The sequence below is a fragment of the Artemia franciscana genome, chromosome 9 (assembly GCF_032884065.1).
Source record: "Artemia franciscana chromosome 9, ASM3288406v1, whole genome shotgun sequence".
Lineage (NCBI taxonomy): Eukaryota > Metazoa > Arthropoda > Branchiopoda > Anostraca > Artemiidae > Artemia > Artemia franciscana.
Genome location: NC_088871.1, coordinates 37745944 through 37759850, shown reverse-complemented (window position 1 = coordinate 37759850; position 13907 = coordinate 37745944). Strand labels below are relative to the sequence as shown.

General features: G+C 32.8%; 1 protein-coding gene across 3 annotated transcripts in view; it reads right to left on the bottom strand.

Moving 5' to 3' along the window:
• Window positions 1-6102: 6102 nt before the first annotated feature.
• The window catches only part of LOC136031378 (serine/threonine-protein kinase Sgk2-like), a 53740-nt gene continuing 45935 nt past the window's right edge, over window positions 6103-13907 (bottom strand). For all 3 annotated transcript variants that reach the window (XM_065710888.1, XM_065710889.1, XM_065710890.1), the window contains exon 11: window positions 6103-6368. In XM_065710888.1, coding sequence (XP_065566960.1) covers window positions 6210-6368 — 159 coding nt within the window. In that variant the 3' untranslated portion in view covers window positions 6103-6209. The remainder of the gene's footprint in view (window positions 6369-13907) is intronic.

The window sequence follows — 13907 nt, the reverse complement described above, 5'->3', positions numbered from 1 at the left end:
CCCCTTGGACACAGAATTCCCACGCCAGCGCGCCAAACACTCAGCCAGGACGGCTAAATGAATTATTTCGATAATCCCGATTTTACAAAATATACGTGGATACATAAGTTATTTATTGACGTAGAAGACCAATTTGAATTAAAAAGTAATGAGAAAGAGATTTTGACTGAACTAGCTTCTGACAATTCTTTAAAATCTTCAAAACTGAATTTCTAGAATGCATCTCTAATTCAATTTTGGATAGATATTAAGAGTGAATATAATTTTTTGTCAAATAAAGCTTTATTGACGACATTCACAAAATCTAATATATACGAAACAGCATTTTCTGCATAAGCTGAAATTAATCCGAAATGTCATGTTCGTTTGGTTAGAGAAAAGGAGCTTCGCACAGGCATCTCATCATTGATACCAAGATTTGAAACACTCTGGAACATTTATAGGCAAGCACATCCATCTCATTAAAAGACAGCAAAATAAAATTGTTATTCATTTTCTTTCTTTGTAAGAACTTGTCTCAATAAACTTGCAGCACTGAAAGTTCTCTTGTCTATATTTCGAGTCAGTTGATTCTGAAATTCATCACCTTGATGGAAGACCCGAGAGCCATAGCTAGTTAGAGTAAAGCTAAGACAGATAGTCTCTGTGAGAAGCAAAGGTGGTGTAACTTTTTCAAAGCTGTGAATAAATGATTAATTGGAATGAAAAAAATCACTCATAAAATGGAAAGGAGGCACCATATGATCAGAGCAGTGATAAAATAAAGTTTGAAAACTACTGGATTTTGGTGCAATTTTCTTTTTCTTTGTGTCGATGGTGCAGCTTACTTTATTTTGTTACAGATACACTTAAGAATTAATCAAACAGGGTCACGCTTGGATGTGTCTGGAACTTGTATTTTCAAATTTTTACAAAAGCCAAGTTCTGATTCTAAAACAAGAATCTAGCCCCATCTTATTCTCATATTACCAAAGACCTGGTTCTCATAAGTGTTCTATTTTCTTTACTGATAGAGATTAAGATTCTAATAGTATTTTTTAAGGTTATATTTCAAAATCCGTCTCTTTAGTTACGGTATAAATACATTTCTTGTCTCGTAGTATATCGTCTGTTTTAATACAGATTATCCTCTCAATGACAGGTTTCAAAGACCCATCAATTCTCTGATGTTTATTTTCTTATTAAGACTTGTTTAGAAAGACATACGAGAAAAAATCTGGAAAAAATTTAATCCATACGTGATATCTCAGTTTGTCACTGATGCCTCCTTCGACAGGAAAACCGAAATTAGTAACTTTTTTCTCAACCAACGCCCTCTTTCTTCTTTACTATTCTTATGCTCACTAGAAGCCTCGTAGAAGAAATGACCATTTTTTTAACATTTTCAATCTTTTCTCATGCCTCCAGTCAAAATTTCTCTCCTTTAGATTAAGCTTAAGCACAGGCGATAGAATTCAAAACTTAAAATCAGTGTCTTCTTGAATGATATGCAAGAATTGATTAGACGCACATCAAGCGTTGTTTGTATTTATGTTTGCTCTTCATATAAGCAAAATAAATAGATGACTAATAACGTCAGATGACAAAGAGGTACTGGGTACTTACATCCACGTTTAAAACCGACGTTTTCTGGAAACAGGTCCTCTGGATGGTGTAGGCTGCTACTGCCGTTCCAGTTTCGTGTTTCTGAGTATGGCACACAAAAAAACACCCATAAATGGCTCTGCATGCCAAAAATTAGGAAGTGAAGACGGGTTGTTCTGTTTTCTGGGAGCTTCCTTTAGCAACAAATTTGAAAAAAAAAGAACACTAGGGGGTTTACCAGGAAAGATAAAGAAGTTTCTAAAACTCTCAGAAGTGGTGAAATGAAAAAACTTTCTTACTAATTGAAATCCGGGAGGAAAAATTTGTAGAAAAAAAAGATCCTGGAAAAACTAGGATACAGGTTTCAGTCCGCAACGGCTGAAATAGCCAATCTAGACTGCTACCAGTTTTCCGTACCATTTTTCTAGAAGGCGTTGAATGTAGTCACACCCTTAGACGAAAATCAAAACAGTTCCAACAATTTACGTAAGTAGATGGTGCTGTTGTTGAAAGATGACATACTGTTCCTCTAATATGTGGAAATCGAAATTTTTACGTTTGATATTACAGCGTAAATTCAATAAACGCCATCGCATCAGCATGTTCATAGGTCGAACATAAAATTTTTATAGATTGAACAAGAAATTTCGAACACGACTAAATTGAACATGAAATCACTCAAAATTGAACATGCTTTTCACGAATTTTCAAATATTTCTTTACAATGAGCCTCCGCTTCTTCATCAGTAAATGCTGAAAACTAAACATCGGGTTATTTTTGCCGAGTTCAGTTTTCAGTTATTCGCATTCAAAATATTCCTAGACATTAAAATCCCCTGACGGTAGGGCAAACCTAGCTTAAAATGAAATATTTTCCTTACTGCAGTAAGTAATTTAAAATAGCACTGGCTTTTGCCCAGGGGCATAATTTGATATGGGGCAGAAGGCAACTGCCCTCCCAGGCTACAGTCCCCCACCCCTAAGCCCCAGTTTGCCCCTCCCCCCAGTTGAACCTTATTTTCTTCAAAAATCTTGTCAAAACTAAGATAAGCCTGCATATTTCAAACCTCCGCAGAAACAGGTCAGTTTTTACTAGTAAATCTTTACCTTTATTGTACTATACGGCTCATTTTTCAGTGTTAAATATAATTTTCACTTGATTTGGGAAAATTGGCTCTAACTTTGCTCCACCCTGGATCTTGACGAAATTACGCCATAGTTTTACCCCTTGAACACATTTTATTTTGTTGATACCAGAAGATATTTTTCTAGAATTTTCCTTAGGCTGTTTGAAGATCCTGAAGTTTCCAGAGCAGAACCACAATTTATTAGCGCTGTCATGCTGAATCGTGAAAAGAGAAAAGTCAAACTAATCATGTTTTTGTCCCTATGGTTTTGGTCCGTACAAATTCAAACATTAGAAATCTGTTGATTCTCAAAGTCAAATACACCGTCAAAGAAAATCTATACTGGCTTAAGCTGTTTGGTGACATATATTTTTGGCTTATTTTTTGCTGAGTATTTACCCACATTTCTCTTTTTTGGAATTTAGCACCTCTTACTACCGAAAACTGCACAACTGCACATAGAAGTTGATTTTATATAAAAAATTGGAATCAAGACTGTCTCTAACTTTACAAGATGTATACGGTTGTTAAGTTTCGAATTAACCAATCCAAAAAAGTTGGATTTCATTTTCACTGTCCTTGGTAATTTAAGAACAATTCTGTTTAAACGCTTGATTCAGTAAAAAAAAAAAATAGTTAAGGTATCTCTTCTGGGCGTTTAATTTTTTTCTCTTAGATGAGATTTAATAAAACCCTAACCTTTTATTCATGGAAAGGCAGTGTGGTCTTCGAAGTTATCTAACCCTAATCTTTTTTAGCAAAAATTTTCTAGCTTTAACATGAACATTAAAACACTTGGGTATCCAGCATTATTGAATAATCAAATGTGTGTAGCCAAATCAGGTGGATTAGCTAGGTTCTGAAAGTATTAGCTTAAAACTGAGATTTCAAAATCAGTAGTATTTACAATTTTAGTCCCAACTTATTTTTCTTTTTGTGTAAATCAATTTCTAACTCAATTAGCCAGCTAGGGCATATGCACGATAATATCTTTCAAAATACCACAATCAAATTCACTTGTTACAAAAAATTATTTAGAAAGAGATTTTGGGACAATTTGAGAATTATGGTATTTTTTTAAAAAAATGAATCAAGGTTATAGAGGGAGGAAGTTGAAGTATATTGCAAATGTCTTATTTTTTACATTGGTGCATGCTATGTCCCATTGTATCAGGTATCAGGTTTTTATCGTTTTGTATGTTTGTTTTTACAAACAGTAGCCGTTATCCACTGAACTTGTGGACAAATAAACCAGTTTAACAGTTAAAATTAGGTGATAAAAACATTAGTTTGAAAAAAAACACCCAAGGTTTTGGTTACAAACTGATTGGTGAAAAATATCCTAACCTAAGATAGAGATAATCTTACCTATCCCACAATTATCATACACGATGTAAGCAACAGGCCATTTAATAATTTATTCATCCACTCGTTTTTGACCAGAACCCCATTTATTTGACCAAATTATTATCTTACTCCGACATATTTATATAGAGTCACAAATCAATAATTTGAAAGTTCCCTTAGAATGTTAGAACAAAACTGCTCACTAAGCTAGGGCCAAAATCTAATTCGAGTTCCTCTGAGAGACCTCAGGCTGTAGTTGGGGGCTCCTAGATACTGTCCCATGACTAGCTGTTGATAAGTCGAACAGAACAGAGTGTGTTGTTGACTTCAGGTAGAACAAAGAACAAAGAGTAGAACAACCATAGAACAACAAGTAGAAGTACCAAAATAATAGAACAATGCAAGAACAAAGAAATATAAAATTTATATATAGAAATATAAAAATATACATTGTAAGACATCTAACTAATTTGACTTACAGCGAACTAATGTTGTCTAAGTCTGGATTATAGAAAGGATTTTTTTTCATGATTAACGCATTACAAACCTTAATTATTCTTAAAATTTACAGATTCGTCGGTAGGAATGACTTGAGCATAATTATTTTTCCATTTATTTTTCCCAGTGGCTTCAAAAATTACATAATTTTTGCCAAGGAGGATGAAAATACAACCACAGTCAAAGTATTCCCCCTGAAAAAAGCTGAAGAGCTAATAATTTAATCTTAAAGTTTAAATTTATAAAACACAGGTAGCAGTCTGTGATGCTAAACTTTTCGTTCCAAACCAAGAACTTTCCTTGAAACTTAGTATTTTTGATTCAGTATCTTAATGTTCTAAATGATTTAGGATGTATTCTAGAATTCAATTATCTTCTATGATTTTTTATTATTTGTTATTATTTTCAACCTAGAGCGATGACAAAATAAATTTGGCTCCTAAAATGCTTATTATAGATTAAAGGGTTAATTTGCTCTGCAATTAAAATAATAAAAATTGCTCATGATTTTGTTTTACTCACTGGCTTAGAATGAAAATAAAAACAAATAACTTGTAAATAATAATGGAGCTCTGAATTTCTCCGAGCCCTTAGTTCCTTGTCGGTAGGTTTATAGGTATTTCGAATTGAAATTGCGGAGCAACAGCCTTAAAGGTAGAAAAATCATACCCTAATCTCAGCAATTTTAGTTGCTTCGTCATGTATATACCGGAGATAAAGAGGTTCGAACTTTATCTGGCAACAAAGTTAATTTTTTGGCATTTTATCAATACAACAGCAACATATACGTAATGCGGTATTCACACAGCGTCCACAAAGTTAATATATTGTTTCCCTCGCATGATTGTGTTGACTTTATTGCTATAAAAAAAAGTAGAACTTTATTTAACTTTTTCAAGAAGTTCTGCGAAGTTCAGCCAATAGCAGAAGGCTTGCGGAAAATTTCAAATAAACCACACGCAAATAAGTGTCTATATATATAATTTTGCATAGTTGTTCAAATGTTTTGCTTGGTAAAAGAAAAAAAAAACTAAAGGATACGGCATTAGACTTTAAAGTCCCTACCGGCGGTGCTGATCTCCGTTTCTTGGTTCTTCAGCCAGGAAGTGCAATAGGGGGTTGGGGGCCAGCCATCCTGTGCTTTCGCACACCCTTCCTGTTTACCTTCCCGAGATTTCTCCAGGTATCCGTTTAGAGCTGACAGAAAAGAAAATGAGTGGAACAGACAGAAAATATTTTCATTTTTGACTTACTTATCAAAAGGGGAAAAAATGCTTAAAAGGTGGTTTTCTCAGCTCCACCTCTGTTTAATTCAATTATTTGCTATGAAAAATTGATGTAAAGTCAAAGGGTGAAATTCTTGTGAGTGGGACAAACTTTATGATGCACTATTACATGAAAAGCTTTATTGACGCCGTGGGAGCCCCGCATAAGAGAAAGCTAGTCTAATCAAAAATTGTATGACATAAAAAAAAACCCTGGGAATATGATAGTTTTAGAAACACATCCAACTAGAAACTGATCTGGAGAAAAGCAGAAAAATGTGTGCTGAAGACGAATTTATTTTTGTATTTAAATGCGTACGCGGAAAAAAGAAAAAGGATTTATGTACTGATAACTTAAAATTGATATTATAGACATAAGAGTTAATTTTCAAGATGTGATTTCGGGCTGTGGTACGTAACTGAATCCTTGGAATGCTAAATCAGATATGCTGCTACAGGTTGAAGCAGTGTCGCATCGACGTATCGAATCTGATATCGAGCTTTTAGTAAATTCAGAGTCAATGCAGCTGAGATCCATACAATCTTTCTGAAAAAGAAAAAGAAAGTTAAAACACCAATGCAGGTATTAAAGAGTGACAGTTGTAACTTGACAAAAAATAATATAATAATAAGTAAATATAATATAATAATATAGTAATATAATATAGTAATAATATAATAATAATATAAGTAATAATATAATAATAATATAATATAATAATAATAATATAAGTAATATATAATAATATAATATATAATAATATAAGTAATAATATAATAATATAGTAATACTATAAGTATTATGATAAATAAGTTGTAACTTGACAAAAAATAATAATATAAAAATTACAATAGAGCATAATAAAAGAAAATTATCGTAAAAAATGTCAGACACTCTTAACAGCAAAAGAAATTACTAAAAATAAAGAACTGTTTCTTTATCCAGCAGATATCAACTTGAGTACAGGCATAAACTGTAATATTTAGATTTCTTCTTCTTTTTATATTTTCTTTCTTTTTTTATTTGTTCATAATTAATGAAAAGTGGAAAAAAGCCTGTATTTAAAATTGAAACTTTATTGTGAAAAATTGCTTAAAAATTCAATTTTCAAAGTATTCTCTGAAAGTATTCAAATTTCTTCTCCGTTTTTAGATGTTCTTTTTTTTATTTGTTTATTATTATTGAAAAGAGGTGAAAACTGGTGTTTGTAATTGAAACTTTGTTGTGAAAAATTTGCTTAAAAATTCGATGTTCAAAGTGTCCTCTGAAAGTATTCAGATTTCATCCTTTTTTATTTGTTCTTAATTATTGAAAAATGGCGAAAACCTGTATTTAAAATGAAACTTTTATTGGAAAAATTTGCTTAAAAATTCGATATCCGTGGTATTCTCCGTCCCTAGCCATAAGTTCTTCCCATCTTTCTGGTAATTTACGGATACCATTTCAAAAAATTCGACCGGTTTGGCCCCTATTCACGAGTTGATCCAATTCTTGACTTAATCATTGTTGCAGAAGCTGCATATATATATATATATATATATATATATATATATATATATATATATATATATATATATATATATATATATATATATATATTTATATATATATATATATATATATATATATATATATATATATATGTTACTCAAAAATTGCTTGGGAATGTTGGAATGACTTTTAAAATCTGGGTGACATTTAAAAATACGTCTAAGTTATCTTATGGTAAAGAAGTAATACACTAGTATCTTATTAAATTTCCCTCGGAATGTTTTGTTTTCTGTACTGACTATGGTTCTAATGGGTATGCCAATTTCCCGAAAACACCAGCTGAGATTACAAATTATGGAATAGGATATTTTTACACCAAACGGTATACTTATTTTAAGAGCAGGCTTAATTTTAATTTAGATTAAATAAAAAAAAAGGTTTTTAAGTGAAAGTAAGGAGCGACAATAAAACTTAAAATGAACAAAAATTACTCCGCATCTGAAAGGGGCTGTTCCCTCCTCAACGCCCCGCTCTTTACGCTAAAGTTTGACTCTTTCTCTCAACTCTACTTTTTAAAACAGAAAAAAAACTTTGATGAAACCTATATATTTATAATCACCATAAAAATTTGATTCTTTTGATGTATCTATTAGTTTCAAAGTCCCGTTTTTTAGGGTTTCTTTTACGGTTGAGCAGGGTCGCTCCTTGCTACAGTTCGTTACCACAAACTGCTTGATGTTATTTTGTAAATGTTAAATTTACCCCGGGATGTTTTATTTGTCGTACTGACTATGGTTCTAGTGGGTATGCCGGTTTCTCGGAAACACCAGCTAAGATAACTAATTATAGAAGATGATATTTTTATACCACACGGTATACTTGTTTTCAGAACAGGCTCAATTTTAATTTAAAAGTTTTTTTTCGGAAACTGTATAATATCTGTTTCATTTATTAAAGGACAAATGCAAAATTACTTTTTACAATGGACAGTTATTTATGCATCCCCCCCTGTTTCCTATTTATCTTTTCCTCAAAGTCCTTTTTCATTGATACTCAGAGCCATTCCTAGGCGGGGGGCGACCGGGGCTTCGGGGGCGTCACGGCTGGAGAATTGCCCACTTTGATCTAATTTTTCACTTTGATTCGGCTATATTTGATTACATTTCAGTCGGGAGGAGGGAGACTGTAGGTGATTTTGCCCCGGGCACCACCAAATCTAGGAACGGCTCTGGTGATCATATTCGTTTTTTCATGTTTGGCAAACCAAGTCAAACATGAATTAAGAATTATATTCATACAAGTCAGATGCTTGATCATAGCTTGATCATCAAATTTGATCATAGATGATCAAGATGATCAAGATGATCATCTTGATCATCAAAGCTTGATCATAGGATTTCCAGCTTACTGTTTAGTCTTTTTTTTTTTACTTGAAGAACCTTACCGCTCAAAAGACGTTTGATATCATTCAAGTTTAAGCTCTTTTTTTGAAAGTTGTTTCCTTTTTTCAGATTAGTATAATTAAAACGATTTTAAGAATTAATAGTCAACAATAGTCACTACTACTATTAACAACCCACCACAGCACCAAGCCGCCTGAGGCCGACACAGGTACGCACGCTCCTCCTCCATCACAATCTATTAAAAGCCTCCCTCTTTACACCCTCCCAGAGAGTTCCAAGTTCCTTTGTATTTTTCTTTATGACATCCTTCCCACCTGAGACGAGAACGACCTGCTTTCTGTTTAGCCCGTTTAGCCCTTTTCTGTTTAGGCGGTTGGCTGAAAAAGATAGTCTTCGGCAATTTATCATCCTTAATCCGCAGAACAAGCCCTAGCCATCTCAACCTTTCTTTCATTATAGCCCTAGAAAACGGGATTGAACCACATTTTACTACAACAATAATTAATAAACAATAGGTATTAATCTAATGCTATTAATTCTTACTAATTTCAGATTACGAGTCCAGACACATACGCAAAACTCAGAACTTTTTATGTTCGTTTAGCGGCAATGATGTGCCAATAACCTTAGTGATTACTACTTTTTGGAAGGAAATATAAATTTCACATTAAATTCAATGAAATGGATGGAATGATAGCCATTCCCAGAATTGGGAAATTAAATAATTTTATATCATAGATTAACTCGAGTTTCACGCAAAAAAATCATTGTGATGGGAAATATTCGTGAATTGCATTTGACGGAAGCTTGGCTACCATCATACACACACAGTCTGATCTAGTTGTTGCCACTTTTGACACGAAATCTCAGCAGCAAGTTATATGGCTGTTGCTGTTGTTTTGAAAAAAAAAAATGCTAGAAAAATTTCCTAGTTACCCGGTAAAAGCTGAAGTTTTTAACTCAATAAATTGCTTGTCACTGCAACTAAAATTGTTTATGTTGACAACTATAAGTATGTAAATATACCTGCGTGAACCAAGAGTAAGATACTATATAATTCCTAAACAAAAAAGAAAAATCAAATGATAGATTCAAGGCATTGATACCCCTTATGAAGGGGGAAGAGGTGCTTTAAAGGAGGGTGAAGATTCACGCAAAAGTTAAGCACTAATTCAAGATTTTATTGGAGATGAAAGATAACTTAATTTTTTTTACATTATTTTCTAAAAAAATTAATGTTTTATTTTTTGTATTACTTTCTGTTTTTATTCCTTTTTTCCCTCAAAAATCAACTCAAAAACAGATATACTTATGCTCGAAATACATTACTCTTTAGGAGTTTGACATGGGTCTTTGTATCATTGGTCAAGTAATATTCATCTAGTTATCAAAAATCATCTTACATTTTAATTTATCCAATTAAAATTGCCTAAAAAATTTCAAAATTGATAAAATACGATTTATGAAATATGGAAAAATAGACAGTTTACAACGATTGCAAATTCCTAGATTTTGCACTCTGTTACAAAATATTGTAAATAGCAAATAATTTTCCAACTTTTCAATGTGATCAGTACTTGTTTAATTTGATAAATTGTTGACCTTCGATAAAACAAAGCAAATATTCAGTGAAGTCATTATTTGGATATGTCTGAGATTTCTTATAATTAAAATTTCGAAAGTCTTTGTTTTCGAGAAGCCTTTCCAAACAGAATTTCCATATTTTAATTTACAATCCGAATTCTTTATCATGTTATGCATTTTAGTTATTTTGATTTCGCTTTAAAGCTTTTGATAAAGTACGGGTATCACTTGAATAACTAATGCGACAAATACAATGATTTCTATGATTTTAGATTATCTGCAGGTTTTGCAAAATACAATAAAGAAAATTGCTGTTATAAACAATTGCGCAACTAGAATTTCACTTTGAATTCAACCGACTTGATTTGGATGATGACTTTAAACATAAGAAAAATAATTCTTTTCACACACATAGAAGGTTCATCATAAAATAAAAACAAGTTCAGAAAAGTAGTTAAAACAGAAAACTGTTTTATTCAGCTAATCTATTATGTATCAAACAGTTCGTGGTAACGAACTGTAGTAAGGAGCGACTCGGCTCAATAGTAAACGAAACTCTAAAAAACGGAATTTTGATACTAAAAGATACATCAAACGAATTGGATTTTCATGCTGATTTTAAATATATATGTTTCATCAAATTTAGTCTTTGTCATCGAAAGTTACGATCCTGATAAAATTTGCCTTATTTTAAAAAATAGGAGAACACACCCCTTAAAAGTCATAGAATCTTAACAAAATCACACCATCACGTTCAGCGTATCAGAGAACCCTATTGTGAAAATTTCAAGAAACTATCTACAAAAATATGGAATTTCGTATTTTTTGCCAGAAGACAGATCACGGATGCATGTTTATTTGTTTTGTTTTTTTTTCTTTTCCCCAAGGGTCATCGTATCAACCAAGGGGTCCTAGAATGTCGCAAGAGGGCTCATTCTACTGGAAATAAAAAGCTCTAGTGCCCTTTTTAAGTGACAAAAAATTGGAGGGCATCTAGGCCCCCTCCCACGCTTATTTTTTTCCCAAAGTCAACGGATCAAAATTTTGAGATAGCCATTTTGTTCAGTATAGTCGAAAACCATAAGAACTATGTCTTTGGAGATGACTTATTCCACCACAGTCCCCGGGGAGGCGCGGCAAGTTACAAACTTTGACCAGTGTTTACGTACAGTAATGGTTATTGGGAAGTGTATAGACGTTTTCAGGGGGATTTTTTTGGTTTGGAGGGGGAAGGGTTGAGGGGAGGGGGTTATGTGGGAGGATCTTTCCTTGGATAAAAATGTCATGGGGGAAGAAAAATTCAATGAAAAGGGCGCAGGATTTTCTAGCATTACTATAAAAAAAAAACAATGACAAAATAAACATGAAAAGGTTTTTTCAATTGAAAGTAAGGAGTAACATTAAAGCTTAAAACGAACAGAGATTATTACGCATATGAGGGGTTCTTCTCCTCCTAAATAACTCGTTCTTTATGCTAAAGTATTTTTAGTAATTTCAACTATTTATTCTATGGCCTTTCTTATTCAGGGGTCATTCTTAAAGAATTGTGACAAAACTTAAGCTTTAGAGTAAAGAGCGAGGTATTAACGAGGGGACAAACCCCCTCATATCTATATATATAAAAATAAGTTGTCTGTCTGTGGATGGATGGATGGATGTGTCAGGTGACGTCACCTGAAAAAACTGGATTAGGTGACGTCAAAACTGAAAAAACTAAAAAAAGGCAAAAACTACAAAAAAAACTAAAAACTAATAAAAAAAATAAAAAAGCTAAAAAACTAAAAAAACTATAAAGGTAAAAACCAATAAAAAACTAAAAAAAAAACTGAAAAAACTAAAAAAAGGCAAAAACTACAAAAAAAAACTAAAAACTAATAAAAAAAGTAAAAAAGCTAAAAAACTAAAAAAACTAAAAAAACTAAAAAAAGGTAAAAAACTAAAAAAATAAAAAATAAAAAAAAACTAAAAAAAAGGAAAAAACTGAAAAATAAGCTAAAATAAAGGTAAAAACCAATAAAAAACTAAAAAAAAAGGAAAAAACTAATAAATGACGACACTCAAAGAGAAAGCGACCAGGACAAAAGGAATGTTCGATTAGACCGGGACACAGGGAATATAAATAACGACCGGGACACAGGGACACAACTACAACCGGGACACAGGGACACAACTACAACGGGGACACCGGGGGAAACAGGGGGATATAAATGACGACCGGGACAAAAAAACTAAAAAGAAATAAAAACTAAAAACTAATAAAAAAAACTAAAAAATCTAAAAATCTAAATAAGCTAAAAAAGAAAAAAAAAGGAAAAAAATAAAGGAGAAAAACAAAACTAAAAAACGAATGTATATACAGACCGGGACACCGGGATACAAATGATGACCGGGACCCGGGACACAGGGAATATAAATGACGACCGGGACACAGGGACACAACTACAACGGGGACACCGGGGGAAACAGGGGGATGTAAATGACGACCGGGACACCGGGACAGGGAATGGTCGATTAGCAATCACCATCAACAAAGCTCAAGGGCAATCATTAGAATCATGAGGTATAGATCTGAATACAGATTGTTTTCCCATGGACCATTATATGTTGCATGTTCAAGAGTCGGTAAACCTGACAATCTATTTATATGCAAAGACAATGGGACAGCAAAGAATGTTGTATATTCGCAAGTTTTACGTAGTTAAAACCATATATATATATATATATCTATATTCACAGGTGGGACATAGGGACACAACTACAATGGCGCGTAACTATTATGGCGCGTAACGACTTACGCGCGCGGGGGGGCTTGGGGGGGGCGCGAAGCGCCCCCACCAACTAGGTGTTGGGGTGGCGCGAAGCGCCACCCCAACAGCTAGTATCTAATAAAAATATAAGAATATATAAGTTTGTTACGTAAGTTAATTCTCAAGTTACGCATATTTTTTACTAATAAAAACGTTCATTAAAAATTAAAAGTTCTAGTTGACTTCTTAAGTAACCGAAAAATTGGAGGGCGACTAGGCCTCCTTTCCCACCCCTTATTTCTCAAAATCGTCTGATCAAAACTAAGAGAAAGCCATTTAGTCAAAAAAAAATAATTAATATGCAAATTTCATTTTAATATTTTATGTGCAGAGAGCCAAAATCAAACGTGCATTAATTCAAAAACGTTCAGAAATTAAATAATAAACAAAATCAAATTTGTTAGAATAGAATCCCTCATCTTCAGATACAAATTTTCAAATTTAAATCAAACATTAAATGAACAGGGATTGCCACACTATAATGTGATGTCACCATCCCCTTTAACCCCGGAAATAGTCATGGTGTTATTTTTGTTTAATGAAAATGAGATAGACTGCTTTATTCATCCCATTTATTCTCTATAGATTTAAAAGAAAATTATTGAGAAACCAAATGTTTACGGGTATACTGGGTATACGGGTATACTTTCATATTAAGTTGATAGCTACAAAAAAAAATACTTTTACTAAAAATGCCTCAAGAAAGATTGACCAATCTCTAATTTCTTTTTGATAGTAAAAATGAAAAACCTCTCAGGTTAGGGCGGAGGGGGGGATGCAATAACTTTGTGCAGTGATTT